The sequence below is a fragment of the Macrotis lagotis genome, chromosome 2 (genome assembly GCF_037893015.1).
Source record: "Macrotis lagotis isolate mMagLag1 chromosome 2, bilby.v1.9.chrom.fasta, whole genome shotgun sequence".
Taxonomy (NCBI): Eukaryota; Metazoa; Chordata; class Mammalia; order Peramelemorphia; family Peramelidae; genus Macrotis; species Macrotis lagotis.
In genome coordinates this window covers 342,834,529-342,862,363 of record NC_133659.1, presented here as the reverse complement: position 1 = coordinate 342,862,363, position 27,835 = coordinate 342,834,529, and the positions used below count along the sequence as shown (strand labels likewise).

The 27,835-nt window shown below is 49.1% G+C and overlaps 1 protein-coding gene across 3 annotated transcripts in view; it reads left to right on the top strand.

The window, feature by feature from the left end:
* Positions 1 to 27,835, top strand: part of ATXN10 (ataxin 10) — a 76,403-nt gene that overhangs the window by 23,921 nt on the left and 24,647 nt on the right. For all 3 annotated transcript variants that reach the window (XM_074227288.1, XM_074227287.1, XM_074227289.1), the window contains 6 exons: positions 7,666 to 7,762; positions 8,477 to 8,638; positions 15,309 to 15,389; positions 18,064 to 18,229; positions 21,441 to 21,549; positions 22,186 to 22,355. In XM_074227288.1, the coding sequence (XP_074083389.1) occupies positions 7,666 to 7,762; positions 8,477 to 8,638; positions 15,309 to 15,389; positions 18,064 to 18,229; positions 21,441 to 21,549; positions 22,186 to 22,355 (785 nt within the window). The remainder of the gene's footprint in view (positions 1 to 7,665; positions 7,763 to 8,476; positions 8,639 to 15,308; positions 15,390 to 18,063; positions 18,230 to 21,440; positions 21,550 to 22,185; positions 22,356 to 27,835) is intronic.

Here is a 27,835-nt window from a genome sequence, read left to right as displayed (position 1 = left end):
GGGAGACAGTTCAAAACTCAGCTGGAACCAAAATAAAATATTTTTGGAAACAGTAATGGTGATCATTGAATGACTTGATGTCTTGCCTTGACTTCCCTCAGAGACTTGCTCCTAGCAGCCATTAGTAAGCATGCTGAACAGGTAAAGCAGTGAATGGACAGGTGAACAAGAGAGATGCTAAGCTGCTTGGTGTACATTTGTTTAGCATCTTTCATAAAATGCCATTTCCCTGATTATCTGTTAATGAAATATCTGTTGTGTTTCCTCTCTTGCCTTTTAGCTTGCTCCCAGCCCATCTCTGTGACTCTTTACCCTTTAATTGAGTTACTCAGAAATGCCCTATTATTGGATTCTGGTTTCTCATCTTTTCTAGCTGCCTTCTTTCATTTTGGGGTGAATTCATCCCATTTCCATTCTCATTTGTGGTAGATAATTGGTTGTGTTGTTCTGCACATAATCCTCTTTTTGTTTTCCATCCTCTCTTGAGAGTGGAGAGTAGGTTACACTCCAGGGTTCCAGATCCAGTGCCCTTTGTTTTTTGCTCCCCAGAGCAAACTTTGCCACCTGGTGAAGCATTTGGACCCATATTCAGAATCATACTTTTAAAGATATACAATGCATAGGATTATAGAGGAAACCAAAGTTGGGTGAAAATGAAAGAGAATTTTTTTTTTCGGATCTCAGTTTGGGCACCTTCTACTATCTCTTCTTGAGCCTCTCATAAGCCTGCGGAGCCCAAGTTGGCACTTAGGGTTTGGGTTCATCAAGAACCGAGAATGTGTTATATGTGAGTGGCATTTTGGAGTGGTCAGGATTGTGATCTTTTTAAAAATATTTTTAAGCCCAATTTTCACATAAATAGCTTTTTAAACATTATTTTAGTTCACCAATAGTGTGCCCATCCTCATCTTTGGGTTTTGACTCTTTCTGTGTGAGAATCTACTTCTGTGTGTATTGAGAGGTTCAGGACAGAAGATCAGCGCCAGCACTTTTCTGCCACTGTTGAAGGAATAACTATAATTACATTGTCAAAATAATATTTATAGTATTATTTTCAGGGAATAATTGCAGTAGTGTGACGAATATATTATGCTCATCAAATTTAATGTAAACACAAGCGTGCGTTTTGTATTTGAGTTATTCATGTTGTTTTTGGTCTTGATTCATTTCCAATCTGTAAACATAATAGTGGGATTTTCTTGGTCACTCAGAGAGCAGTTGATAAACTGTCTGGTAAAAGTAAATTGTTATTTTTGCTTGTGTTGGCGTTTTTTTGTTTCATATTCCCAGCTCCATTATCCAAATGGACGTCTTTCAAACTTTTCCTCCCCAAAGTTGTCATGTGATGAGTCAGAGCATTAGGGTGATGCTTTCTGGCTGGATTGTTTTCAGAGTCACCATTTATATCCCAAGTTGTTTATCCTTTGGATTGTGTGTGTTGTGAACGTAGTGGTTGTGAAAAGGGAGACACTCTTGGTGCCAAGGCTCTTGGACCTGGGCGTGACTGTTCCCAGACAGCAGTTTCTAGACCTGTCTTACCTTCTGGTCCAACCTGCTGTGGCCAGTCCAGGTCACAATTAGCAGGTCCTCCCACATTTGCCTAAGAAAGGAAATATGGAAGCCCTTATCCGCTTTGGAAGTGGGGATGATCCAACCTGTACCCAACTTGAAGCATCTCTATGGGACATAATGGAATTCCCCCAACTCCAGTCTGGAAGTGACCCCTCAACTGCTTAAGCATTCACTGTACTTAGTCTTGTGACCAATTTCTCTGTGGTCAGGGTGGGCCTCATCTCCCCCTCATGCCTCTATACACAAGGGACCATGACTCTTATTTATTGTTGTTGTCCAAGTACCATGGATGGGCCACTTTGTAGGAGGCACTTGATGGGTGCTTATGGGATGCATTCTGTACCCCCGTAATCTCAACTAGCAGGTGGTGGAGACTGGTGGATCATCTGAGCCTGAGATTTCTAAAGGCAGGTGAGCATCAGTTGTCCCCACTCAGACTGGCATCAGGCAGGCACTGAACTGCTTGAGGAGGGGTGCACGAACCCCATCAAAGCTTCCACACACTTGACTTGGGCAAAATAGGGAGACCCAGGCTTGGGGGGAAATTTGTCTAGATATCCTTTTTTTTAATAGGTGATTTTTGTTTGAACAAAACAGAGCAAAACAGAGCAAAAGCCATGTTCATTTATCTATTCACCCATTTGTCTGTTCATTTGACCACTTACTAATGGCTGCTAGGAGCAAGTCTCTGAGGGAAGTCAAGGCAAGGCAACAAGTCATTTATTAAGCAACTACTGTGTTCTAGGAAATGTGCATTAGGGATAAGCATTAGGGATACTTTGAAATAACCCCTCCCCCCTTCAAACAACTCATAGTGTAATGGGGATGGGGGGCAGTGTGCAAACCACAGTGTGTGAACACGATAAGAGATGATATCAGATGAAAGGGAGATCTAGAAAGATAGCTTCAGAAAGTGGGGTTCTAGGAGTACCAGAAATACAGGGGAGTGGAGACAGTATCCAGACCTGTCAAATGGCAGAGAGACTGTCCAGAGCTGAGACCAAGAACCAAGGGTACCCTGGAGGCCATAAGGAGCTACTGGAGATAGGAATGGGTGGGGATGGCACAAAGCAGGTAGGGCTGAGACTTGAGGTGGGAAGACCCCACCTCTGAGCCGTTCCACCATAATCCAAGCATGGAAAGATGAGGACCTACCCCAAGAGGGTGGTAGGGTCAGAGGAGAGGAGGGCACATCATGGAGAAAGAGATTGAGAAGGTCACCATCCTCTGAGCTCTGGCATTGTGGGTGTGAGAGGGTGACCATCAACCAGGAAGGCCCCAGGTAGGAATGTGGAATTGAACAGGTAATGGCCAGGATGATCAGAGTAGAATTGGAGCTGCCCCCTTATATTTGTTGCTTCCTTCCTCTGCTTGAGAACTGTGGCTTAAGACATTATGTATTTGAGGATGTGTTGCCTTGTCTATGTAGGGGAGCAGGGAGTGCATGGGGGCAGGGGAAATAGATGGGGGAGAAGAGAGATGGAGAGAGAGGAGAGAGAGGTAGAGGGTAAAGGACAGGAGAGAGAGAAGGAGAGGGCTCCCTGGTTTGGCTGCTCCTCTCCACACCCTTAGTAACTGTGCAGTGACCCTGGTGAGTCAGTTCTCCAGGCCTGGTCTTGTCTCTTTTATCTATAAAATGCCCAATTTTTATGGTGGCTGTGAATCTTGTTGACTTTGAGTCTGGACCCAGGGGTCTGCCATCTGTGTCATATGAAGCTTCCTTTGGCCCCACAACCCAGGGACAAGAATCCAATGTCTTCAAGCCATTTTTTGGGGGGGGGCATTCCAAAGGCCTTGTGCTGAATCAGGTTCTTTCTGGTGGTTCCAATTAAACACGTCCTCCATTTGTTCAGAACTGTTTGAGCAAATTGTACTATGTGGGTGTCCATAAATAGGCAGTTCTATATAAGTATATTCTTTCCATTTGAGAATGTTAAAAGGGCCAAGGGGAGGGACCAGAGAAAGGATGGAAAAAGATTATTCAAAGTAAAAAAACAAACCATTGACATTTCCTGATATTAGCCTGAAATGAAAAAATGCCTGCTTGGGCTGCCGCCCAAAATAGCGATGAAGCCATGGCGCTCCTTCTTGGTGGTGGTGGTTTCGTCTCCACCGGGCCCATGGTTGGCCGGAGAGTGGTCAGAAGCCCATGGTGGGTGGCCTCTTCCATGTTTTCTTTATGCCAATAGAGTTCACTTGCCAGGTTGAGACCCATTGTCCTTTCCTTGAAGTATAAAGATACTTGGTCAATGTAATAGAACCCTGCTAGTTAAATTTGTGCTTACATTTCCCAACTATGACAGGGACAAGAAGTCTACTCACTGGGAATCAATTTAGAGTGGTAGTGGTAGTGGAGGGGGTGGAGGAATTGGGTGGATTCTTGAATTGGAGGAGGAAACTGGAGTCACGTGTGTTTTATCTTTGGGGGTTCATCTTGGCCTCTTGAGCTCAGAGTAAGACCACTCCAGGCTGGACCTGATGCTGCCCATTCCCCCAAAGGTAGGGAAGTCAGCTAAGTCCACTGTGGAGTCTTGAAGGAAGGGCCAGTTGGTCATCCTAGGGTCAGTTGGACTAGAACTGGGAGGGCCTTGCCCCTCATCGGACAGAAGAGGAAACTGAGCCTTTGTCTACTTTGCTTCATTCCAGTCTCTCTCATATGCTTTTCTTTATACAGGTTGCATGCCTTCTGGGACACTGGGGCAGGGCCATATTTCACCTTTATTGATGATGCCTTCTCTGTCCAAAGCCAATAGAGCCATGTATATTCATCCCTTAGATTATTGCCTCCACCATCCCCACCCTGGCTCTTGTCTTAGATCTCTGAATCCTTTCCTCCTGTTCAGAAACATGCTCATAACTCCCCCCTTCTCAAAATGGCTTCTGAAATTGGTTCTTTCATCCTGGCCAACCATCATCCTGCCATCCACCATCTTTTTCTAGTGAAACTCCTTGAAAACACTTTCTCTCCTCTCACTTTTCACCATCTAAAATCTGACCTCATCCTTCTCCCTAAACTGCCCTTTCCAAATTTACCAGCAGTCTTTTACTGACCTTTTCTTGGATCTCATTTGCCTTCATGTCTCTGCAGCCTTTGACACTGCTGGTCACTCTACCCCTCCTGGATTCTTCTCTCAAGGTTTTGGGCCACTCCCTTGTTTGCTTTTCTGGTTTTCCTCCCTCTCTGACAACTTCTTCTAGATCCCCTCCATTGGAACCTCCTCCAGATTTCACCCTCCAACCACAGGTGTCCCCCAGGTCTCTGTCCCGGGCCCTCTACTCTTCTCCCTCTGGATTGGGTGATCTCATTTGCTCCCATGTATCTATGACCAATTCTATGCTGTTGATTCTCAGTTCTACCTGTCCTGCCCCAACCTCTCCCCTGAGCTCTCATCTCATCTCTGTCTGGTTTCCTAGACATCTTAAACTCAGCAGTCACCATCCTTCTCCCCAAACCCTTCCTTCTTGCCCTGTTACTGTTGAGGGCACACCCCCCCCTTCCCTTTCCCTCAAATTCACACCTCTGTCTCTCTCACACCATCCTATCTCTGTATCCAATAGGGCTCCAAGGCCTCAGCAGCATCTCTGCAATGTATCCTCTTGTAGCATAGACCCTGTCACCTCATGCCTGGATGATGATCTGCCTGCTTCAGTCACCTCTACAGTTTCCTTCATTTAGTTACCAAACCCATGTCAATCCCCTGTTCAGTAAGCTCAGTGCTCCCTGTCACCTCCAGGGTGACTTATGCCACACTTCAGAACCTAAACCCCTTCTTCCCTCACCCTGCTCCCCCATCCAGGTCCCTGGCCTCCACAGATAAGTCTTCAAGCCCTCTCTCCAACTAGACCACCTAAAAGCCACCTTCTCCAAGGGACCTCCCTAGCCCTTTGAAATCCCCAGGCCAGGACTTCCTGTTCTCTACCTGTGAAGAGCAGAACTTGTTGGTCCAGAGTTGCCTGCTTGATGTCTCTCCCAGTAGTTGGGAAGTTCCTTGAGGCCAGGCTCTGGCTTTTGCTCCTCCGTGTGTTTAATCCCTGTTGTTGATTGGCCCCCTCTTGTATGGCACAGGAGCCCAGGGAAGGCTGGGGTCTGATGGTGGGCATTTGGCTGTGCACCCCTGTCAGGGTATGTGAGTATGCTTGGGCTGGACCTTGCAGACTGGGGCCTGCACTGCTTTTCCTAGTCTGAGAGCCCTTGGTTTCACGTGTCCTAGCTTTGGGCAGAGCGCAGCGCAGCATGGGACTCCACTGGAGTGAGACCTGGGCTCTGTGTTTTACTTTGTTCGTGTCCATGGTGGATGGCCAGAACCACTGACTCACCTTCATTCCAACTGTCAACCGTGACTGGGGAGGCTGGTGGAAAAGTCACTTTCATTGTGGAGCCCTTCCCTCAGAGGGCCCCCTGAGGCACCCAGGGCTTGTCAGACTGGCACCTGCCCTACCAGGTGCACTCCCCAAGGCTCCAAAGTGTGAGGCTGCATCACCTTGGACAGCTCATCTCCCAGAACTCTTCATCTCCTGTATTGGTCTGATGTTTGACTTCAAGCTTGACCCATCAGCCAACATGGCCATTCAACTAAAAACTTCTGCCCATTGCAATGTGCCACCATGTGATATGATGACAACAGGAATGGCAGAAACAGTTTTGTTGATGTTATCATGAAAAGGTCAGGCCTCCCTCCTGAGGATGCGGGCTGCCAAAATGGAAGAGGCCAAATATAACCAAGAAAGGACAATGAGCCGATGTTGGAAGGGATGTAGGAAATCTGGGACACTAATACAGTGTTGATGGAGCTTGGAACTCATCTGACCTTTCTGGAGAGCAATTTGGAATTATGCCCAAAGGGCAACAAAAAATGTATATACCCTTTTGATCCAGCAATGCCACTACTGGGTCCATACCCTGAAGAGATGATGAAAAGGGGTAAAAATATCACTTGTACATAGCAGCCCTATTTGTGGTGGCAAAGAATTGGAAATTAAGTGTATGTCCTGCAGTTGGGGAATGGCTTAGCAAACTGTGGTCTGTGTATGTCATGAAACACTATTGTTCTATTAGAAACCAGGAGGGATGAGAATTCAGGGAAGCCTGGAGGGACTTGCATGAACTGATGCTGAGTGAGATGAGCAGAACCAGAAAAACACTGTCCACCCTAACAGCAACTTGGGGTTGATGATCTACCTTAATGGACTTGCTCATTCCATCAGTGCAGCAATCAGGGACTATCTGGAATGGAGAATATCATCTGTATCCAGAGAAAGAACTGTGGAGTTTGAACAAAGATCAAGGACTATTGCCTTTAATTTAGGGGAAAAAATCCATTGTCTTATGTAATTTTGTGATCTCTTATACTTTTTTTCTTCATTAAGGATATGATCTCTTTCTCATCACATTCAACTGAGATCAGTGTATATCATGGAAAAAATATCAAGACTACCAGACTGCCTTCTGTGGGGGGGGGTGGGGGGAAGGGAAGCAAGATTAGGGGGAAAAAATTGTAAAACTCAAAAGAAATAAAATCTTTCAAAAAAAAAAAAAAGATGGAGGAGGCCAACTATGTCACCAGGACAGCAGTAGGCAAGGGGCAGGGCCAGTGGGAGATCTTTAGCTGTTGAGGGGCCTGGGGGGGGGCAGAGAGCTGCCTTGGGACATTTGTAGTATGGGGGAGAAATTGGGGTGCAAGGAGAGAGGGAGAAGATGGGTGGATTGCTGGAACCAGGCTCTGGGCAGGGCTGAGCAGGATGGGAGGGTCTCAAAGAGACTTTAAATAAGGCTTTTTGAAAGGTTGACTCCAAAGAGCTAGTAACTAGTGTATTTTAGGAAGAGAATGAACCATCTTCCCTAGAAGTTCCATTATAGAAAGAACCCCTCTAGAGAACAGTGAGGAGGAAGAGGAGGGGAAGAGAGGGGGGGAAGAAGGATGGAGAGGAAGAGAGGAGGAAGAGGAGAATAAGGAGGAGAAGGATGGGGGGATGGTAACATGGATGGGGAGGAGGACTCTTCTGACAAGCCCTCCCTTCCCAAGGCTCTTCCCAGATAGACAGACCTGCCATCTTGCCTTTGCCTTCTCTCATGGTCTACCTGTGTCTTGTCAGCATTCCGCTGTGGCCTGCAATTCTTGGGAAACATTGCAGCTGGGAATGAAGCTTCGCAGAAGGTCATCTGGAAGGATACTTTCCCAGATCTCTTCTTGTGAGTATGGTCTTTGGGAAATGTGGGTTCCCCCTGTGACTTGGCCTCCTCTCAAGTGATGTCATTGAAGTGGATAATCTGGATGCAGGCTTTCCCAGACCTATGAGCCTTTGGATGAAGAAAGGCTCCAGAGGGAGGCAGACAAGGTGATGGTGACCCCAGTGGATCATCTTGTGGCCAGGCTGTGGGTGCCCATGACGTGTGTGCACGTCCATGCATACATTTGTGTGTGTGTGTGTGTGTGTGTGTGTGTGTGTGTGTGTATGTGTGTGTGTAATGCTCATTCCCTCCCTATCCCAGTCACCTCTGTGGCAGGGCTCAGGGCAGACTAGGACACCTCTCTCCACCTGTGGCCCCCAAGCCTGACCTCTTTTGGGAGCCCTCTGTGAGTGAGGACCAACCACGGTGGGATTCACACCAAGGCCCCAGGAATGTCAAGGCCGCTATGGCACACAAGGGATCAGGTCAGAGGGAAGACCTCTCCAGATGGTCCTTATGAGGAGAGGACCTGGGTCTGGGCTGAGCTCAATCCCAATCCCAGCTCATAACTTTCAGGACCCAGGAGCCTGGCCCCCTGCCCCCATCCCCCAGTTGGCATCTTCCGTCTCTTCTATGTGTGCTACTATGAAGGGAAGATCTGCTCCTTGGGACCTTGCCAGACTGGCCCAGCTCTTCCTGGGGCCTGGGCTCAGACTCCTCCCTGTGTCCTCCTAGGTACTGCCTTCAGCACCCGGACGAGAAGGTCGTTGCTTACGCCTCCATGATCCTGTTTACGTGTCTGAGCACTGAGCGCCTGAAGGACTTGGAGACTCAGAACCTGAATGTGGCACTAAGAGTCATCGAGGCTCACAGGAAACACCCAGAATCTGAGTGGGCGTAGGTATTGCTGTGGCAGGGGTGTCGGCTCAGTGGGCACCTTTGTGGGTGGAAACCTTGAGGAAAGGGCTCTGGGGCCCCTTAGCTTTACCTGCTGCTGTTTGATGATCTTGGAGTGGGCAGCTCCCTCTTTCCCAAGGCTGTCCATTTCTCCGGTCATTGGCTGTCTTTCCCAGGTCTCCTCTTCTCCAGGACTCCTGCTCATCCCAGCCTCTTGGGAGTCCTAATGGCAGGGGACCCAGTGGCCATTCTGGCCCAGGCCCTCCTTCACAGAGGAGGAAGCCCACACCCAATGAGGGGCTCTAGGGTAAGGACATACCTTGGTTTTGTTGGAACTGCACCACTCTGGGGCACAGACCTCCTCTATTTTCAGCAGGAAGCCTACCAGCCTCCTCTCCTCCTCAGATACATTCTGGCCCCACAACACCTTTCTATTCCCTTCCCCTCCCAGAGAGAGCAGGTAGTTTGCTCCCTAGAAGTCCCCTCTGCTGGCCAGATCACAGGTTGGCACCCAAAACCACCTTCCATAGCAGGGTCCCTGAGGTCATAAGGGAAGGCAGTGGCCATCGATTTACTGAGTAGAGATCATGCCTAGCCAGCCGGGCAGCAGCAGACCATCAGGAGTGGGTGGGAGGCCTCTGTCCTGGCCTTGGGCCTGTTCACCCCAATTGATGAAATACTTTCTTTGGGCCGGGGGTCATCGAGAGAGAGGAAACCCTGATCCAGGCCTGGGGCATGGGGATGGGGGACTTACAGGCATCAGGGAGACTGACCAGTGAGGACTGGAAGAAGGGGCCCAGGCTGGCCTAGCAGAGCCCAGCCCCATTGGTAGTTCCTGGACCTCTAAAGCCTGGCACCGCCCTGGTCTCTGAAGGGTCTTGCCTGGGGGCCCCTCTCTCAGAGATCTGCCTCCTTTTGGGGTTTGCTTTGGGAAGGCTCAGGGTCCCACATCAGGTCCTTCACTTGGGAGGGGAGGAGAGGCGGACTTAGCCTGTGGGCGGGTATGACAAAATGACAGTTGTTTTTCATTTAAGAGTCATTTTTGCCTTGACTTCACTCACAATGAGTCCATGGGCATGTTTTCTATTTCGTGGTCAATTTGTTTAGGGCCCAGAAAGTTTCCAAATGGCAGATTCAGAGTCTCCATGCAGGGTAACCCAACACTCTCCTCCACAAGTGAGAAGTGGAGTCTTTAATTTGGGTCTCTTGCAGTGTAAACAGAAGGCCAAGGGGTGGAGGTGGAAGTAATTGAGTTGGTTATTACTTTATTTCCCAGATGTGAGAAGGGCTTGCCAACAGAGCTGCCCCACCAGTCAGGCCCAGTGATGGCCCTGAACACCCCTTCCCACCCTACTGGTCTTCTCCATCACTTGGTGATTGTGGAAGCCTGTATGGGGGAGGAGCCTGGGCTTGGGCACCCTCAGGGTCTGTTTGCATTGGGGGTCTGTGCAAGGAGAGGACAAGGACCGGGGTGGGAGTGGGCAAAGGCCCCTTCCTTGCCAGAGATTGTCCTGTTGAGGAGGATCCTAGAAGTTGGCCTACGTGTTCCCCTCCCAACCAGAGGCTGCTTCCTTGGCATTAAATATGGACCTAGCACAGAGAGAACACACTTGGAAAACGTGCACCTGCCCCTGTGTGGACAAGCTGACCCATGATACCCCCGAGAACGCAGGGGAATTTCCTTATTTTGGGGTTTCCTTCTTTCTTTTCAGTAAATATCAAATGTCAAGTGTCAGGTGATCCCTTTGGAACTTGTACATGGTGACAATAGGTGAGGCTTTGGCATTGATTCCTGGGTTTATGGGATTGGCCAGTGTCCTCCTCACCTTGAAGTTGGTCCTTCTGGGCTTGAGGAACATTGAGGACATGGTCAGTGGGGTCAAGGACTAGAGGAATCTGGGGGAACCCTTGATTGTCTCTATGTCAGGCCCTGTGAGGGACTGCAGGGGAAAATATGCATGTCATGAGCCCTATCACCCAACCCTAGTGAAGACATGGCTCCTCCTCTGTGGTTTCTTTAAATGGTCTCATCGCTGAGCTGTCTAGTAGATGCTAAGTTCTCTGGTTCCCCTAGTTCCTCCCTGCCTCATCCTCCCTCAACACATCCAGGACTGATTGAAGCAGGTGCTGAGTGAAGTCTTGGGGAAGAAGGGCCATTCTTAGCTGGAGGGAAGGAGGAGGTGGGCGCCAGCTGATGATGCCAGCCCATGGGAAATTTGGAGAAAACTGGCAGTGGGGTCAAAAGAGACTGCCACGGGCTGTGGAGGAAGGGAGTGTGGATAGCTTCTGCTAGAACTTCGAGAAAGAGAGGTAGAAATGGAGGAGAATAGCTTGAGGGGAGTCTCTTGAAGGTGTTTTAAAAAATGGGCATGTTTATTTACAGTTTATTCTAATGTAAAATGGAGATCATAACAGCCCTCCCCTCCCAGGATGGTTGTGAGGACCAGTGAGGGAGCCTAGTGCCTGGTACCTAAGGGCTAACTTGTGTTATTGTGAAAACAGGAAGGCCTTAAAGACTAGAGGTCATGGGGGTCCAGAAGGATTGGCACAAAGGAGCCCTCCTTATTAGGGATGAGAGTAAAGGAGGGGGAGAGGAGCAGATGAAGGTCAGGGAGGAGTCCTTGAGAATGATTGGAGTAGAGAAGAGCTTTGATGAGGAATGAGATGAAGAAATTAAGGGGAATCAAGAATTACTTGGGTCGTAGAGATGAGATTACTCAACTGTCAGCATGCCTGGCTTAGGAGGGCAGGAGGCAGAGTGGGCATTATCCTAGGCTTCTGTTGGCAAGGAATGATGGGTGATAGGATGGTGTGAGACTTTGAACTGGTTAGCTTGAGGATTAAGATTGGGAGGGAGGAATGTGGAATCAGAGCAGGGATGGAGTGAAATTGAAAACCATGAAGACAGTGAAGAGGAGAAAGGACAGAGGGATGAGGGCTGTGAGGGATGGGAGAAGTTGGTATCCAGCAAGGAGCCCTTGGAGGAATGGTTGGGAGCACAGGGCCAAGGTGAAGGGAGGTGGACACTGGACATCAAAACTAGAAGGGTGTAAGCAGTGGTGGAGAGCCTCACCATGAGGACAGTGGTTGGGAAAGGAGGGGAGGGGGTTTGGAAGTCCCCTCCAGGATCCATGACCTGTAGAGGGTGAACAGTTTGAATAATGTGACTGTCAAAGGAGAGAGAGAAGGGTAAGGGTAGGTCAGGTGTTTATTTGGTGCCTTTTGGAAGATGAAATTCCTTGTCATCAAGAAGTGTTGGACAAATGAGATCAATGTTTTTGATTCAGTAATTATCAGGCCTTGCCATTTGTCTTGGAGTAGCTGGCGACCAGACTCCTCTGAAAGTTCTTCCTTTTGTGGTCTGTATTCACCAGATTGAATAATTAGTAGCTAGTTTCTTTTATTTCCTTTATTTTCATAGCATCTACTGCATCCTGTATGCTCCCCAGCCTTTATAATAAAGAATGAAAAAATGGAAAGCCCCTCGCTACCTGGTCCTACTATTCAATGCTCAGTCCCTCACCTGTCAAGAAGACAGTTTTCTTTGATCATTCTAAACAGCGTGGCTGTTTGCTTGTTGCTCTTTCCATTTACATTGTTGGTGACTGTTTCTTTTTTCTTTTGGTTTTTGCAAGGGAATGGGATTGTGACTTGTCCAAGGTCACACAGATAGGTAATTAGTAAGACTGGATTTGATCGTAGATCCTCCTGATTCCAGGCCTGGTACTCTATCCACCATGCCACCTACCTGCCCCGGTGACTATTTTCTTGATTCTGCCTTATTACCTCTGCATCAGCTCATTGATGGGCTTCTGTGGAAAGTGCCCTGCCCCAGGAGATGGGAGCCTGCTTTGTCCTTGGGGTTGTGCTTCCATGTCAGGGCCCCAGGGCTCTTCTCTCCATCTTGGACTTTGCAGAGCCTTTTGCCTGGCAGGGGCATCTCTGGGTCGTGTTGCTGGCATCACTAGAGCTGCTCCCTAACATCCCAAGACCTCAAAGGGACTTGGAGACCTTTATTGATAGACACACCAGTGCTTGTTGTTGGGAAGTTGTTCCCAGGGACTGGGAGGAATGGACACGTGCAAATCTGCTACCCCCAAAGTCCCTTTCAGCTTGGACACCCCTCTAGAGAGGTTAGGGATGGGGCCGTAAGAGCAAAGAGGAACCTGACTGGACAACTGCTACCAAGATGTCAAGGCCAGTTGTCTGGCAACACTGTGAGCCTTCAAGACTCACGCCTCGAGGATGGCCCCATTGAGTCCCAAGGTCTGCCAGACTGGTCTCTGGGGACCTGGATCATCTTCTTCATTCCTGCATCAAGAGGAAACCTGGAGCCGGTCTGGGTGACTGTTAATGTAGGGCTTGACACCTACTGTGAGCCAACTACCTGACAAAGTGTTGGGGGACAAAGCAAGGCAAGGGATTGCCTTTGAAACTCTTTGGGCCTCAGCGTTGTCCTCTGCAAAATGAGCCTTCTAGAGGCTCTTGAGCTTTGGGAGCCCATGAGGGTCCCCACGCTGCTTAATCACTGTCACTGGGCTGGTGTTGAATGGTTCCCCTTCACACCAGAATGTGGTGAAGAGACTGAAGATTGGTGGCTGGGCATGCTTCCCCATTTGGTCAAGGAGTGGCTTCTTTTGCAGAGTCTGAGCTGTGGGACATCTGGTTCCCTCCAGATTTAACAGAGGGCGAGGAGCCTGAGCACCTTGGTGGTATTGGAGGGGGCCTGAGCCACCCAAAGGATCAAGGGGATGGGGGGGGGAGGCTCCACAAAAGCCCACAATAAAAATCTTTTCAGGACTTCCATTTTGTAGGTGTTTTAGGGTTTTTTTTAAAAGTCACATGATCATAGGTTTTAGAGCTGAAAGGGAGCCCTGGGCCATCTTGTCCAACACCCCCCCCCCATTTGAAGACCACACCCACTTGTAGATGGTCCCTCAGGCTCCCAGGGCAGTGTGCTTGCCCCTGCCATCTCTTCACTTCAATATCAGGCCCCTCCTGTGATGTCCCCGAGTCCTGTGGCCATTTATTCCAAGCCTCCTCAGGTCCTGACCCTGTGCTGGACACAGCGCCTGGCCTCAAGGAGATTGCTGTCTAGTGAGGAGACAAGGTTGGTGGTGCAGACCCCACTCTAATCAGTTACTGTGTGTGCGAGTGTGTGTGTATTCTCAGGGACATAAACTTGGAGCCCCCACAAACTCCTTCCTTGTTTCACTTCTCCCAGACCCAGTTATCAAGTCCTGGGTAGTCATTTGTTTTTATCCCCTACTCTTTATATTTATAATTCTGAGTACCAAATTCTCTCCCTCCCTGAGAAGCAGTCAGATGTAGCTTGTCCATGTGCAGTTATTTAAAAAATTTCTATATTAATCATTTCATACAAGAAGACTTGAATAAAAGAAACGAGAAAGTGAAAAAAAAAATAGCCTGCTTCAGGTGTATTCAGTCAATCTCTGTTCTCTCTCGGGGTCTTTTGCATTTGTCTTGGATCGGTATCAGTCATTCATGGTTCTTCATCAAACAATGTTGCTACTGTGTACAATGTTCTCCTGGTTCTGTTCCCTTCAGACTATCTAGGTTTTTCTGAAATCTTCTTGCGCATTTCTTATAGCACAGTAATATTCCATTAAAATTATTTGCTACAGCTTGTTCAGCCTTTCCTCAATGGATGCGCATCCCCTCAGTTTCCAATTCTTTGCCATCACAGAAGAGCTGCTCTCAATACTTTTGTACGTGAGGGTCCTTTTCCCTTTTTTTGGATGTCTTTGGGATATCAACCTAGCACCCATCTCTCACTCTTGTCTCTTCTCACTGCTTCCAGTCTGGGATTGGAATTGTCCTGATCCACCTGGATCAACACAGCCACTGCTCTCTGCCTGTTCTGGTCTATTCTGCCTCCTCTCTTAGGTGTGGCATTCCTTTGTCCAAAATGCTTCAGTGGCCCCATGGTCTACCAAGACAAGATCTGAATGTTCTGTCTGGCATTCAGGGCCTTCTCTGCCTACCATATGGCATATCTCATGTCTCTGCCCTTCCCAAGCCCCGGGGTCCAATTAAATGAGCTGTTCTGGCATTATCACCTGGTCATGCCTTGGCTCACCATGAGTCCTGGGCCTGGATGCCTGCCTTCTCTTTCCATTGCAATATTTCCCATCCTTTCAAGCTCAGCTCAGATGCCAGCTCCTCAAGGATTCCACTGAGATCCTTCCAAGGGGTGCCAGCCCTTCACCTTAGATCTCTTGTGACACATGGGACCCCACTTGCTAGAAGTAAGCTCCATGGAGGTGAGGACTGGGCCTCATTTCTGCTCCATCTCCTAGGACCCAGCCTTAGGCTCTGTACATAGAAGGCATTCCCAAGTTGGGGCTCTGGGCCAAGGATTGGGGTTGTGGGGGACAGGGTCTTCTTGGAAAAGTGGGGATTGGACCTGGCCTAGAGGACAGGGAAGGTCTCAGTGCTCAGAGATGGTCTGGAAAGCCCTTCCCCCGAGGTAGGAACAGCCTGGCTAAGGCCTGGCAATGAGAAGGACTCTGTGGAACAGGACCGTTGGCAGTAGGGCAGAGTGTGTGCAGTTTTTAACTACAATGTAAAGGCGTGGTTCCCTGAAATGACTGACGGAGTTAGTAACAAAAAGTTTCTAGTAATGAGACTTCTTTCCTTTTTTTTCCAGGTTCCTGATCATTTCAGACTATCTGCTGAAAAGCCCAGAACTGGTGAAATCCATGTATAGCAAGCTGAGCCATCCAGAAAGGTGAGCCCCCAGGCCAAGGTGGTTTTGAGCAGTTAACATTCCGTAGAGAGTGTCCTGTTCACATGATTCAAAACAGTGTGGTTTGGGTGCCGGCTCAGGGTCTCTCCATACGTGTCTGTCAGGAATGGTTTTCAATTGACTGGTTAGCATTCCAGCCTCACCACTGTCAGAGGTTGGCACTATGCCTGCCCAGCTCTTCCTATCACCAGAGACTCCTCTGCAGACAGCTCAAACAGAGATCCAAATGGAAGACTCATTGGCACTCTAGCAGAAAGAACCCTGGGAGAGAGGCTTAGGGGGTCTGGATCATGGATCTGTCTCTTCCCAATTTTGACTCTTGATTTCCTGGCCAATTCCCCTTTGCCTCAGAGAAACCATGAGTTTTACTGGATGACTGCTGAGGAGAACAGGTGGTCACAAGTCCCCTCTGGCACAGTGACTCACGAGGGTCATCAGACCAGAGTTTGGGGGGGAGATGGCCTCGATGGTCTCCAGCCTGACTTTCTCACTTTACAGAGGAGCAAACTGAGGGCCAGAGAGAATCACTTGTCCAAGGCCATATCCATCATAATTGAAAGAAACTGTGATTTTTAGTCCTCTTATTTTTCAGAGGGTTTCCTCTGGAGAGACCAAAGATGAGGTTGGTTGTGATAGAAGATTAGAACTCTGGATGCTTCAAAAAATGGAGCCAACCACTATGAGCTCATTGTGAGAGAAAAGAGTTTGGGGGGGGGAAGAGACAGTGAGAGAAGGGCAGAAGCAGAGACAGAAAAAGGGAGAAGGGGAGAGACCCAAAGAGAGAGAGAGGAAGAGTTCCTATCTTGGGAGAGGAGGAAAAGTTGCAGGTAGAAGGCAATACCTGATAGGGACCTTGGAGGGAGTAAGGGGTCTCCAGGACAGGCCATTCTGAGCAGGGGGACTAGCCCATGCAATGCCAGAGCTGGGGGATGGCATGGCATGATTGGAGAGCAGCTTGGAAGCTGATTGGCTATAAATTGCCCAGATTAAAGAAGAGAAAATAGAGAGCTTAAATACCCAATCTTAGAAAAAGAAATTCAGCAAGCCATCAGTGAACTCCCTAAAAAAAAACAACTCCCCAGGGCCGGATGGATTCACAAATGAATTCTACCAAACATTGATATTTTATTTTATTTTTCCAATTACATGTCATGAAAGTTTTTCAACAGTCATTCACTTGCATATTTATGTTATGCATTTTTCTGCCCCCCCTTCCCATCCCCTTCTCCTAAGGGGCAAACAGTCTGGTAAAAGTTGTCCATGTTCTTTTGTGCTTATTAATTTCAATAGTATATAAACTTTTGGGGAAAACAGATAAAAGTATTTATGACACAAATATGGTACCAGGAAGATCCAAAATAAAGAAAACTGTAGACCAATTTTCCTAATGAACATGGATGCAACAATTTTAAATAAGAGAGGAACCAAGACTGCAGCAACCTATCACTAAGATAATACTATAAGCAGCAACACGGGGCTAGTTTAATCTTAAGAAAACTATCGACATCTCAATAACCAAACCAACAGAAATCATACTTATCCCAATAGATGGAGAAAAAACTTATGACAAAATGCATCATACAATCCTATAAAATGCCCTCAAGCCTAGGAATTAGTGGAGCTAGCTTAAAGCCAGCAAGTATTCTCTGTAATGGGGATAAGCTAAAAGTCTTCCCAGTAAAATCAAAAAAAGATTGCTGATTACCACTGCCATTATTCATTATTGTTCTTGAATTGATAGCTTAGCAATTAATGATGAAGAAGAAACTGGAGGAATGAGGAAACTATAGCTCTTTGAAGACAATATGGTGGTATCCTAGAGAATCCTAGAGAAGCAGTGCAATACAACCTGGGCATATAAACCCACACACATCATCAACATTCCTTGATATTATTAACAAGATCAAATGCTTGTATTCTTACCTGGGACAAATACAGAAAGCATATGAACACCATCACAAAACACTTTTCACACAAATGAAGTCGAGACGTTCTGAAACTGCCCCTCAGGGTGAATGGGTTTCTGCTGACCCCTGGATCTCTCCTCTTTCACCAGAATAGTGAGTGTGAGTCTCAATTTGCCGAACATCTTGGGCAGTGCTGACAGTGGCTGAAAAGGAGGGTGAGGTGGCCTCACCTGGCTCCTCACATTCTGACATCTGCCCTTCTGGATTCCCCAGCAGTCTGGGAGCTCTTGGGAGCTCACTGGTCACTGGGGCACCATCTCTGCTTCTGCCCTCACCCACTGCTCTTGTTGTCCAGAGGCCTTGCGATGTCACTGGTCTTTGGAGTCTGAGGCCCTGAATTGGAATTTTGCCTAGGCCACTGACCAGGGGTAGGCCCTTCTCTGGGCCTCTGCTAGCCAGGCAGGCTAGTATAAGAGGAAGAGGGGAAGGACTGTTATCCTGTTTTTCCCAAGAAGTTGTCAAGTGAGAGTTTTTGTTCATTTTATCTTAAGGCCTCCTACAAAGGCATCAGAAAAAGCTCATTTGGAAGGGGACTTGGGGTCATCCCAGCTGGAGAAGCATCTTGTCTGAGGGGGAATCCTGGAAACTGCTCTTGCTGCTGTATTCATCGGTTCCGACAGATTGTCTACAACCCTCAGATAGCCTCTGGTCTCTTCCCCAACAACCCCACTCTCCCTTCTGTGTTTCAGGGTCTCTCTGCTCGATCTCATGATAGCCAAGCTGGTAGGGGATGAGCCACTGATCCGGGAGGACCTGAATGCCTTTCTGAATCATGCTGAATTGGTTGCAAGCATTTTCCAAAAGAAATCCAAGTCTGTGCTGAAGCTGGCCTCCACTGGGCCTGATAATGATGAGGTCAGGATTCAGTGGAACCCTGGGAGGGAAGAAGGGAGGGAGTTTCCCAGGCTAATCTCCAGGTACCCCCTTTGAACCTGATCCCCAATGCCCCCTTTCTCATTCTCCTCCCCAACCTGGCTCTGGACCCCTTGGCCATCTTACTCCCTGCTGATCTTGGAAGAGTACCCCTGGCCCATGACCATGCAGTGGGCTCCAGTTTCTGCTTGAATACCTCTAGTGATGGGACACTCACTGCCTTAGGAGGCAGTCCATTTCATTGGAAAATTCATTTCCTACCTTGCAACCTCTGAATTTTCTTGTGACTTCTTTCCCTTAATACTGGATTCAGGAGCAGCTCTGTCTCTGTCTTTTCTATCTTTCCCCCTTCAGTTTGATTGGACAATCACTTTCTTCAGAACAGGAGCTCCAAAGCAGCAGGGGTGGGTGCAAGGGACTGACTGGGAGTTGGAATGCCCATGCTCTGGGGCTCTGGGGCTGGTGCCTATCCCCTGAGTGCCCCATGTAAAGCCTGGCATGACGCTTGGGGGAGAAATGAATACTCCTGATGAGTGCTTCTTGAGCACTGACTGGCACCCTCCTGCTCCCTCCTGGCTCACTCCCAGCAGTCTACAGTCTTCCTGAGCCTCCATTACCTAGTCAACTTCAGCATCCCAGCTCATGGGTTATTGGCTTTCCTTTCTCAAGGAGCTCCTGCCTCTTGCCTTCCTATCCTTCTGCCTTCAAACCAGGATAAAGAACCCTCTTTGTTCTATCGGTTGGCTCTCTTGGAGGGAGAGAGAAGTAGAGAAATCCTGGGGGAAATGATGGCGATGCTAAAATTTTAAAAAGACACCAATAAAAACTTGATTCTAGTTTTTCTGCTTCTTTAAAAAAATGAGTTAGTAACCTCTTTTTATGAAGGAGGCCTATTACTTATTTTCTTTCTTTGAATTATGGGACTGATGATTCCACATGGAGGCAGCATGGTACAGAGGTTAGAACCTTGGATTAAGAGCCAAAAAGTCTCTGCTCTGCTGTTCATGGTGGATGTGACCTGAGGCCAAATCTCCTCACCTGCTCAGTCAAATAGGGACCTTTCCACTTTAAATCTGTATAGCCTGTGAATGTTGTGATGATTCTTCAGTGATTGCTGTGAGCTCACATTTGCCTCTGCATGGGACCCTGTCCAGTTTGTTTTGTTTATTAGCCATTTGCTTTGCATTCACCCATCCATCCATCCATTTATATGTCCATTATTCTACTGGGGGAACATTTATTAGAGGTCAGTTTTAGTTCCTAAAAGAGCAGACCCTCCAGCAGAGGGATAAGCTGACCCCCAGAGTGCAGGGCAAGGCCTGGGGTTGGCTTGGTGACCAGAGGGTTCCTGGCCTTGAAGAGGCTGCTGGGAAGCTGGGGAGATTCCAGGCTGCCTAGAATGGCAGAAGAGTGAAGTCGCTGTAAGAAAGGTGAGAGTGGAAGGAGGGGGAGACAGGAAGAGCTATCAGGAAGCTGTGATCCCCTTGGGGTCCAGCGCTGCCACAGTTTGCCAGACCCCCAAATGAGTAGAAGATGGGAGAGAGGAGGCAACCTGAAAGCCTGAAGCCACAGACACTTCCATGGGTCCCTTTTTGAGAAATGAGAATTTTTTTTTTTTTTTTGCTGTTGCCTTCATGGAAGGTGGGGAGCCCCAGAGAAGAACATCTGTCTTCTCAGAATTGCTCCTCATCTTGTTCCCCAGCTTTATCAGGTAAAGGCTGTGTGACTTTGGATGACTCTCTTCCTTTCTCTGGCTCTTTTTGGGTGTCTGAAGTCTCCACCAGCTCCAAGGGTGTGAAGTAGGTTTGACGCTCCTGGGAACCTTTTGGAAGGGCTGAACATCGTGGGTGTGCAGGACTCTCCAACTCATTTCTTTTATTTCTGGCTTCATTCTCTCCTAGTTCCATACATGGGTCTGGAAGGGTGAGTGCCCCGCTGACCATTGGAGCCCCTGCTCGGTCCCTCATCCCCAAAGTGAAGCCTAAAAATTCAGGTGTTTCTGGGGGAGGTGGGTTGGAGCTCCAGAGATTCTTGGCCTTGATCCAGCAAGCAGCTCCACAGTTCTGGCCCCCACCTCTTGCTGGTGCCCTGGGAAGGGTCCATTTATATCCTTGTCTATGAATGGAAACTAGTAATAGTAAGAGAGAAGAAAAGTCAAAGAAAGTGGCCTTGTGTGGCCCTCATCATTGTTGTTTGCTCCGAGGGAGCATTGTTTGAAATGGCTTTTCCCTCCTGTGTCCAGCATGGCCAGCTTGGCAGGGCCTCTCCTCATGCCCCATGATGGCAGTGACAGAGGGTCAGGCTTTGTCTGGGCTGCCTTGCTCCACCAAACAATTCATCTCTATCAGTGAGACATAAAAACACAAAAACCATTTTAAAAATGATATACTTGTCTCCTCCTTTGGAGACCCATAAGATGTATACAGACACAGATAAACACACACAGACACACACACACACACACACACACACACACACACACACACAACACAATGGATTTCATGATTTCAAGATTGTAACATTCATTGACTGAGGCTGGTATTTAGGCACTAGGCAAAAATGTCAAATGAGAAAAGGTGGAGCGACCTCCTTTGTCTCCGCCATGGTTGGTAAGCTTGTGGGGCTTTTTGTCATCAGCTCTGGGGCCAGAGTCCCAGCCAGGCTTCTTGGCAGCTGCTGCCTCACATTCTCTATGGACCCCAGCCCAGGTGCCTCTCCCTGGAGTGATGAATTGATGAGGAGCTAGATAAATTGACATTGTCGAGTCGGGTTGTCTTTTCAGACAAATCCCCTGAGCATTTTCCTCTTCTCCCTGCCAGAGTACCCACAGCCTTGGCTTTGGTGGCCAGGAATAAGCATCTTCTCAGGGACATCAGGGTTTTCTGATTGGCCTTTCTCATTGGGAAAACTTGTAAAAAAAGCCTTTGCTGATTGTCTTCATTCATCCTGTCCCTGCTTAGTAACAACTGTTCTGACCCAGCTTCTGGGGCTGCAGAGACAATCTGTACCCATGTATTCACGGCAGCTGCTGGGAGCGGGATTGATTGGGGAGGGCCTCTCTGAGCTCCCTCCCTTCTCTTGCTCAGAGTGTTACCTTGCCATCGGTGAGCCGTCAGATGGTGAGCCATCAGGTGGCAAGCGTGGGACCAACTGTAGCCTTTCGATTCAAAGGCCTGTGTACTTTTCTCTGCAGGAAGCCCTGACCACAATTAGGCTTCTCCATGTCCTTTGTGAAATGACCGCCAACTGTGATCTTCTAGGCTCCCTTCAAGCATTCCCCGGCCTCCTCGAGACAGTTGTTGGTGAGTGGACACTGATCTGTGTAAGTCACTGGTTAGGTGATCATTGTCCTGCCTGCCATTTTGTTTTTGAACTCCAAAATGTATTAATGGCTCTTCAGTTCTTGCTCCTCAAATGTCTCATTGTGAGTAGAAAAAATGATCAATTGTCAGAAAAATCTGCTGCCAACTGTGTTTCAGGACAGTCAGGGCCATCTTGCTATATTTAGTAACATCTAAATTATGACTCTTTGAAATTCATCCATGTTTTTCCATAAATACATGAGGTCTATACAGAACATTGCCTTGGATTTGCACTGAGGGCAAAACTTCTTTCCCTTTCCTGCTGAGTTTCTTGTTGGAGACGGTCTAAGGGCCTGGTCCTTGGATGCTGCCCCTTGGGGTTGGTTATTTGAGGTTAGGGATGCCCTTCCAGGTCATGGGGACGAGTCTTTCATCATAAAATTCCCAGGAGCACCCCCTCCATTGAAGGAAGGAGGGTCTGGAGCCTCTTGTTCAGGGGGCCTTGACTCTCCTTCCCCTGCCTTAGGGTGGTCCCAGTGGTTCATTTCAGCCATCAGTACTGGCCAGTCATATGCCAGACTTTAGAATCCCATGGTGGTCTTTTCTTTCATGGGAATTTGGTTCCCTCTTTAACAGAGATCTTGCAGCTGACTCACTTGGCTGGGAAGAAGTCTCCAAATGTCTTCACAGCTATGTCTTGTATACGAGGTGATGGGGACATCTCCAACCCTGCAGTTGGCTTCAAATCTCACCTCATTCGCTTGATTGGAAATCTGTGCTACAAGAATACCAAAAACCAAGACAAGGTAGGCTTGCCCAGCCCTGGCTGTGCATCCTGGAGAGGTTAGAGGGAGGGTCTTCTGATTGTCTTGGGGTCTTCTGGGAGCACTCCAGATGGGGAACCAGAGGACTGCTCTCCCTGCCCTGTATTGGGGTCCCTTTGATGGTGGTGGTCTCTTTATCTAGTCACTGAAGTGAGTCCCTTTTGTGGGTAGCTAGGGAGTGTACCCATTGTTTTGACAGGATTGGCATGGGGACCTCTCAGTGGAATAGCACCCTGGGCCAGTGCACGGCAGCCCCTGTTCTGTGGCAGCCCCTGCTCCATGGCCAAATTGTCCAGGAGAGTTCCCTCCTAGCCAGAGAACAAACCAGACTGCCTGTTTATGAAATAAAGGAGAAAGTGTATGGCCACAGACCTTGGGGGACTGGGCAGTAACATGATGGTTGAGGGGTAGCACCCCTCTAGGCCAGATGGAATGGACTTTCAAGTCTGAGGCAGCCCTGTGAGGGGGGGGGGTCCCATGAGAAGTGTGCAAATGCTCGCACACTCACACACTGGGTCAGCTTTGCTTTAGCAGAGACATCTGGATATCTCAGAGCGGTGGGTGGGCAGGTGAGCAGACATCAGGTCCTTGGCTGTTGGGGTCCATGCTGCACAAGGCTGGAGAGGCTGTGCAGGTGACCATGGAGCTGTGACTTGAGCTTTATGGGGAGCCAGGTAGCCGGGAGCACCAGAGGAAGGCCGCTGTACTTGGCCAGGCTCCTGTGGAACTTAGTTTGACATGATGAGTTCTTAGGAAAGACAGGGTGGCTTCTAGGGAGCTCTGTGGCCTTCTGAAAAGCCAACAGGTCATTTGTTGAATGATTTTGTGAGGGGCCAGTGAATGTCTCTTGGAAGGAGTCTGGGGTGGTCTCCCCTTCTTGCCATGGCCCCTCTTCCATGCTGAAGTGGCAACTTCTCCTTCTTGTGTGTGCTCTATTATGCTGGGGCCTGAGGCCTGCCCAGTGTCCCCTCTCAATGGCTGCTGTGAGGGGCAGTGTCCTTGGGGTTGGCCAATGACCACAGAATTCTGTCCCATCCTGACTCTGGGGAAGCCTCCCTGGTTGGACCCTCCTACAGCAATTGGGAGGAGGCAGCATGATGACAGGAGTCCATCCTAGTTTCCCCCCAGTTGGGAGGATTGAGGGGCTTGATCCAGCTGGTCTCCAAGGCCCCTTGACCCTAGTCAAAGGCTCCTCTAGTTTGTAAGAGGACACAGATAGAGCCTGCTCACAGCCAAGGCTGGAGGGGCTGCGATCTATATCAGTGGAGGGCAGGCTGACATGGAGGAGGTCACAGAGTCAGTCAGCCCTGGGGCTGAGGGTCATTGTTTGCTCAGTTGCAAAATGTATTGATTCATCCATTTATTCTTGGCACTTCCTGGCTGCCTGGCCTCCAGCAAGTTTCTGCCCCATCCGCAGAATGGGGGTCACTGTTCTTGTGTTCCTGCAGGGCTGGGGATGCCATGCTCTGCTGGTTCTTGATGGGGGCCACAGTTGGACCTGTGGTCAGTGTCTTCTCTGCCAGGGCTTGATGGTGTGGTCAGGGCTGAATGTGAGGGCCTTCTGAGTCTTCCCACTGTCCATTTTCATAGGACCCTGTCAGGGGTCTTCAGAGGCCTGGGGAGCCCAACCATGACTGCCGATGCTTTCCCTACTACCCAAAGGCCCGGAGGTCTCTAGAGAAAGATGGTAGAGGAAAGCAGAGCAAATGAAGGAGGGTAGATGGGGTGGGGTTGGGGGGCTCCAGGAGGTCTCTAGAATGTGTGTGTGTGTGTGTGTGTGTGTATGTAGGGGAGGTGGGAGTATGAGTGTGTAGAGGAGGAGCGTGCCTTGACATTGGAGTAAAGCCTGGCTCTCTAAGGGTGGTCGCTGATTGGATGCCAGCCTCTCTGGGGTAGGAAAGGGATGAGTGCAGCCCTGGGCAGGCGTCAAGGCCTCAGCTCATCCACGCCGGGTCCCCTCTGTCTCTGTCACTGTCAGACCGCAGGCTTTTCCTCTGTCAGAGCCTCTGCTTATTGATTGGGAACCTGGATGTTCAGACAAGAGCTGGCTTGCCCCAGATTCCATTTCTTTGTCATATAATCCTAGTTCAAGAAATATGTCAAAATTCATAAATCAAGCTGTCACAGTTACAGTTCCTGTTACAGTAAATGAAATTAAAATTCCTGTCCAGAGGCCACATACCCTGACTACTGCATTGCCCCTGTGGGGTTTTCTGCCTTTTCTTTCTGTCCTCCCCAGTCTGGGCCACTCTACTGGGAGCAGGCTTATCCGGGACAGGCCACGACTCACCCTGTGGAGGGTGGATCTCCATTGGTGGTGTCTGTCCAGTCTGAGGCATTTAGATGGACACTGGTCAGAGCTGTGATCATCTGTTACCATTTCCCATATGGGTAGACTGAGACCCTGGATGGACTCTCCGGTGACCTTCCTTTTGCAGTCAACAGAAGCTTTTCCATCCAATAGCCCCACCAGACCCAGAGTAGACCCACTTTGTCATTCTGACTTTATAGATGGATTACTGAGTAGCGGAACACAGAATATGGGTCTTTGTGGGCATCTTGCTGTGGTGGGGAGAGACGCCACTTCTGCTCAGCCAGCAATCGTGCCCTGGACTGGCTCCATGGACTGCTTTGAGTGGGCCCCCCCTCTGGCCTTTCTCTGGGACTTTGATGAGTTTCAGAGGCCCAGAGGGCAGGGACAAGAGTCCAGTTGAGCTTTGGGTGTCTTGTCCCCTATGTCCTCTCTGGGGCCCATCTGCTGGTCAGGAAGCAGGGCGTCAGCACAGAGGCCGAGCCCAGTCTGGAGAGAGGCATCTCCATGTGTGTGAGCCACTGTGGGGAACGTTTCTCTGGGTACCTCTGTGCTTCCCAAACTCCTCTGCTTTGGTTGGATTGGAAGAGGGCCCCGATAGCAGATGGGGGATGGAGCTGTCCATTACCTGCCAACATCCGCTTAGATCTTGGCAGATAGTCGGCATTTTGCTAGCAGCAACCACAATTAAGCCGATCAAAGGGGCCTCACGACAGAAGGCTTTTTTTTTCCATTGGCAATTTAAGTCATAGCTTTTAGAAATAGAGATTGCTTGTCTTGCTCTGTTGAGATTAAATTTTGTATCCATCAAATGAGTGTGTCTGAGCAAGCCAGCTGGGGAGAGTGCGCACTATTGGATTAGGTATGTCAGCTCACAACCACATGTGGGGGGAGAGGGAACAAGAGAGCATGCGAACAGGAGAGCACATGAGTGAGGGAGCATGTGGGCAAGAGAATATGTGGGTGAGGGAGCCATGGGCAAGACAGCATATGGGCGAGGGAGCTGTGGGCAAGAGAGTACATGGGCAAGAGAGCATGCAGGCCAGGGAGTGCACAGACAAGAGAGCATGTGGGCAAGGGAGCTCATGGACAAGAGAATGCATGCTTCTCAGGCTCCTGTGGAAAGGAAGTTCCCAGGGAATCTGCAGTGCTTATGGGGTTTCCCTCTGAAACTCTGCCCTCCTGTACTCATAGAGTACCTAGACAGGTGCCATCTCGGCTCTTTGCTCACTTGTAGATCCCTGGTGCTGAGAATAGGGCCTGGCCAACAGTATGCTAAAGCTCCAACAAAGACTTGAAGGTAGGTAATGTGATCCTGTCCTTTCTTCCAGTAATGCATGTCTTCCTTGGGGAGGATGGAAAAGTGTCTGAGAAAGAGTCATGGATCTGGAGTCAGAGGCCCTGGGTTCAGGCTTTCCTGCTGATGCTGACCCATCCTGGCCAGGTCAGACCTTAGTGTCTATACCCAGCCCCTTCTGCTCTCAAAGTCTCCCCACCTGTAAATTTGGGCTCCTGAAGTAAGGCAGATGACAGCCCTTGATGCCCTGCCCCTTGATATTGTGATTGATGGGGGGGTTCAGTTTTTTTTAACCAAGGTGAGATAAATGCTTCCATTCTTGGGGCCAGGGTTCCTTCTAGCCCGAGAGTCTGTGCTCTGAAGCCCTTCTCCTGTGACTTCTCCTAGAAGCCTCATGTCAAGGATGGTCCTTGTGGTTGGGACCCAAGGCCTGAGGGTTGCCAGGGGTCTTTTTTACTGTATTTTTTTTTTTTGCAAGGCAATGGGGTTAAGTGATTTGCCCAAGATCACACAGCTAGGGAATTTTACTGTATTTTTTAAAAAGGCTCTTACTGATGTCATTAACTAGGAAGAAATGAAGAGTCAAGGAAATGAACTCCAGGGCACTTCTCTCTGCCGCAAGATTGGGGGAGGCAGGAGCCCTGTGGGCTCATTGACACTTGGTGGTCATTTTGGGAAGGATTTCTTCATGCGGTCATTGATCATTTGTTTCCTTCCTTTAAACATTGCCTGTTTATGTTCATTGATACACTATCCTGGTGAATTGAGGAACTGGCCCAGATTTCTAGGATGTCTGTCAGACCTCTTCTGATTTGAACTGCATATGCAGGTGGTGTTCCCTGATATTGTATGAAGACCCTGTCCCCTGGGTCGTTACACACCTTCCTTAGCCATGCCTGTGCCGGGGACCTCTTTGTCTTCTCTCCTTTTTGAAATGGGATTTCTTCTGTTTGAGGCTGGGTCTTCATTTGGAGCCTTGGATGGAATGTAGTATAGGGTTGGCTGGCTTGGAATCCTCCCCACAACGAAGGCCTCAGGAGCTCAGCAGGGCACAGGGGTGCTCTAGGGTGAGAAGGCCACTGGCTGGTTTGGATGGTCCAGAGGGAGGCTGCTTGGAGACAGTGGCAGAGAGCTGGCCTTGGGGTCAAGAAAGACTCTATGTCTCTGTCTGGCTCTTAGATGCCACCAAGCCAAATGTCCACCCCCCTCGCCTAATTAGGATGAGTCAGCTAAGGGGAGGAGGAACCCCTCTGGGGAGCTGAGGAGCCCTCAAATGCAGCCTCAGAGACGTACGTGTCCATCAGTCAATCTTCAAGCATTTATCAGGTGTCCTGATGTGCGAGACCCCAAGATCCCAGGACAGGGCCTAGTGGAGACTGGGCAGCATTAGTCCAGAGAGTAGGCCTACTGTCAGGTCGGGAGTCTGGCACAGCTAAGCAGGGCTTATGTTTGACTTAAAGGGGACCTGGTGCAGTGGGACAGTTGCATCAGAGGCAGAGACTATACCCAAGAAGGGGAGACTTGAGGGAGGGGAGACCAATTAGGAGATTGGCAATTGGGGGTGATAGATAATTGGGTGAATGGCAGGGCTAGTACCTGATTGAAGGGGTGAGGTTGAAAACTGTGGTTGGAGGGGAGAGGCATCCAGGGTAACAGAGGGAAGGTGGTGATGCCTTAGACAGAGATGAGGGAAGGAGAGGGAAGGCAGTTGGGGGGCAGATGGCTCCAGAACATCCAGATGGGATGAGGGACTAAAGACAGCTGAGAGCCAAAGTTTGGATATGTGGGGACTCAGAGCAGAACCCCAAGATGGGACTGGGCCCCAGAGATAATAGGTCCTAATTCTGCACTTGA